Source organism: Sinocyclocheilus rhinocerous, unplaced genomic scaffold, assembly GCF_001515625.1.
Source record: "Sinocyclocheilus rhinocerous isolate Xijiao unplaced genomic scaffold, SAMN03320098_v1.1 scaffold1023, whole genome shotgun sequence".
In the NCBI taxonomy this organism is placed as follows: Eukaryota; Metazoa; Chordata; class Actinopteri; order Cypriniformes; family Cyprinidae; genus Sinocyclocheilus; species Sinocyclocheilus rhinocerous.
In genome coordinates this window covers 49,868-53,343 of record NW_015638986.1, presented here as the reverse complement: position 1 = coordinate 53,343, position 3,476 = coordinate 49,868, and the positions used below count along the sequence as shown (strand labels likewise).

General features: G+C 36.3%; 1 protein-coding gene across 3 annotated transcripts in view; it reads right to left on the bottom strand.

Moving 5' to 3' along the window:
- The window catches only part of wnt5a (wingless-type MMTV integration site family, member 5a), a 21,864-nt gene that overhangs the window by 4,238 nt on the left and 14,150 nt on the right, over nucleotides 1–3,476 (bottom strand). For all 3 annotated transcript variants that reach the window (XM_016566338.1, XM_016566340.1, XM_016566339.1), the window contains 2 exons: nucleotides 2,449–2,696; nucleotides 1,495–1,787 (listed from right to left, as the gene is read on the bottom strand). In XM_016566338.1, coding sequence (XP_016421824.1) covers nucleotides 1,495–1,787; nucleotides 2,449–2,696 — 541 coding nt within the window. The remainder of the gene's footprint in view (nucleotides 1–1,494; nucleotides 1,788–2,448; nucleotides 2,697–3,476) is intronic.

The following is a 3,476-nucleotide window of genomic DNA, read 5'->3' as shown; positions in this document are numbered from 1 at the left end:
GATCCAGCAAGATAAGTATTGAAGATTTGGAATCCGCTCTTGCCAGTCTGAGGGCTTCAACAACTGAGAGCAAGGCAGTCTCGGTTGAATGTCCACTTCTGAAGACAGACTGGTAAACATAAAGATGGTATATTTTAAATATGTGTTTAATGGCATCTTTTTACTAAATAGTAACTATTATTAATGAAGGCCAGTATCACTGATACCAATACTGCTATTGACGTCTCTATTAAATGCATTTTCCCTCAATTGTCGCCAATGGTTATAGCAATTCAACATTACAGTATAATTGAAAGCCATTATTTTTTAGCATTTAATAAGTTTTGAAAAATATAACTTTAAATTTAAGTGAACTTAAAACAATCTTCAAATAAACCATAAATTGCAGAGCAGTGAGTGATTTCTCTTTTTCTTTTGTTCTTTGAGTTACATCAATGACACAAACTGCAGCAGGTTTCACAATGCCTCCATTGCGATATGATTGGATATGACTGCTAATGTTTGGCTGTGATTGGTGCATGCAATAAATCCCGCCTCAGTTCATGCGCATTCACTAATCAGTCTAAATGAAAAATATAATGGGAAGACAAATGATAAAAAGTAAGTAAACAACTAACACACTTAGATATAACCACCTTGTTATGTCAAAATAAGTCTTAAAGGGCATCTTGGTACTTTTATGGACCTTGAACGTGGTAGTTACCTTGCTGTCTATGGGAGGGTCAGAGAGCCCTCAGATTTAATCAAAAATATCTTAAATTGTGTTCCGAAGATGAACGAAGGTCTTACGGGTTAATTAATGATATAATTTTCATTTTTGGGCAAACTAACCCTTTAAATTTGCATGAAAACATGATCTGTGGGAGTTTTAGTGGGTAATCAGCTTACTGAAATTTAAAGTAAATCTCGGTGTCTGTGACCAATATTTACCGATCTCTGATGACTGATGATCCGAAAACTATTAAACTATTAAAAAGAATAGCCAAACATAAGTTCACAAATAAAATCTATTGTTTAAATTGTTACTGCCTTGAGTTATTATTTTGGAATAAATGTAAAATTCTTAAAAACACTAACTTGATGAGATTCATACTTGGCTTTAATAAATAGAATATTGATTACATTGTTAATGTAAAAATATAAATATATTTTTTTTCTTTTCTTTTTTTTCTGATAGGCTAAGTAAAGTAATGTTAATCTAAAAAAAAGAAAAGAAAGGAAAAGAAAAGAAAAGAAAAAAACGTTGACGAATTTGCCTCCTAATTTTACAACACCACTGCACATCACTTATGTATAATATTATATTATATTATATTATATTATATTATATTATTAAAATAACCTAAAATACCTAAAAGGTAGCTGAAGAGTCTAAACAAGAGAAATAAGCTTAAGAAAACAAAACAAAATAGAGAGATCACAGCAGATTAGTTTGACCATGTGTGCAAGTTTAGATGAAAATGACTAATCTTCACATAGTTACAGCTGTCTTACCCTCCGTCCTGCCTCATTGTTATGAAGGTTCATCAGCAGTCTTGCACTCTCCATAGAGCCTTTGGTGAAAGTTTTTTCCCGTTCACGTGCATCCACAAACTCCTTGCTGAAGCGATATCCATAATTGAGGTTGTCACCACAGCCGCCCCACAGCCAGTCTCGTGGCAGATCTTTAGGTCTCGCTGCCCTGCTGCAGCCACAACTCGACAGCTCCCCCTCTCTGCAGGCACGGCTCACTGCATTGACCACGCCAGCGGCACTGATAGCGTATGTAAATGCTGTCTCTCTGCTCCCTGGAAAAGCAAACAACCACCACAACAAATTCACATTTACCTTTTTTTAATTTGTTTTCATGAGCAACAGTTTATTAGTAAATCATAATCATTTATTCTGTTTACCCTAATATATTTATCCTAGGAACATTGACCAAATCTGAAAGAATCCTAAGAATTACTGTTCTGAAAACCTGTCTTGTACATTATGTAGCATTGCTTTCATGTGTCAGAATGTAAAAAGAGAAGGAACTTCAAACTAGTTTGAAGGAGCTTCAAACTAAATAGACATATGTAGGTCCGATATGTTTTTGTTTTAAACCAAAAAGACAAATCTAGGTGATTCACAATGATGTGCTGCTACATGCACTCTTGTAAAATGAATTCAGCAACATACAGTAACCACACCACCTAGTGGACATATCTCCTCATATATAACAAGCAATCACACCTAATTAGATATTCAGAGATCAGCATATATGTATCAGCAGCATTTTGGTTGATTATTAAAATAAACCAGTTTCTTTTTAATTAAATTGCCTGAGCTTGGTTTTGTTAGAGAACTACACTCCCACACAAGATGCCACAAGGTGCTTCTATGGTGTTTTATCCGTTTTGGAGCTAAACATCTGTGATTATCATCAATTACTGTTAAATGGAAAACAGCTGCCTAAAAATATACCTATCTGCATGACTCTGCCAAACACTGAGGAGTTGTCCACTGTGCTGCAGTTCCAGCGGCGGTTGCGAAACTGGTATTGGCACTCCCGGATGCCTGTCTTGGCGCCCTCTCCAATGAACTGCATGTGATCTTGGTACAGCTGGCAAAGTTTTTTCTGACCTTTAGACAGTCCAGCTAGTTGACTGCACAGCGGCTGTCCTCCTATGATATACGCTTCTGGTATCAGGAGGGGATTCATCGCTAGAGACCTGGAAGACCCCCCATGCATAAGCACACACATTTAGTGATGATTTTTGTATATATGAGCAATATCACACTTGTAGCCATCTGATATCGCTCTATATCAGCATGGCTGTGATTCCACAATGCTATAGGTAATCACAGCCATGCCGATATAGAGCGATATCACATGGCTACGAGTGTGATATCGTGTTTGTACAACAGTTTGATGGCACAAGTGTGTAAATAAATAAGAAACAACACTGTCTTAAAAAACCCGTTTGTGTGCAGAACTACAGTATTACCTTCCTCAAATCTTAAGTTGACAGTTTAACAGCTGAGCCCAAACCTCTGTTGCTAATTCAAAAACATAACTTTAGAACTAGTAATGAAGGAACGCTGAGTTGCTTCATTGCAAGCTTATTGTATTATGTAGAGTATTATGACAGAGAGATGGACAGAGTAAGTGTGATTACCTGCATCTGATACAGCATTCATTCTTCAGCTCAATCTCATATTCACAATAAACATTAGTTTGAATGTCCGCTGAGGAAAGTCATATCCTTGTCATAGTATCCTTTCAAATGTTAAATAAGACATATTATGCCCCTTTTCACAATATGTAATATAAGTCTCAGGTGTCCCCAGAATGTGTCTGTGAAGTTTCAGCTCAAAATACCCCACAAATCATTTATTACATCATTTTGAAAATGCCTATTTTGAGTGGAAGCAGAAACGGCTGTTTTTGTGCATGTCTCTTTAAATGCAAATGAGCTGCTGTTCCCCGCCCCTTTTTCCAGAATAGAGCA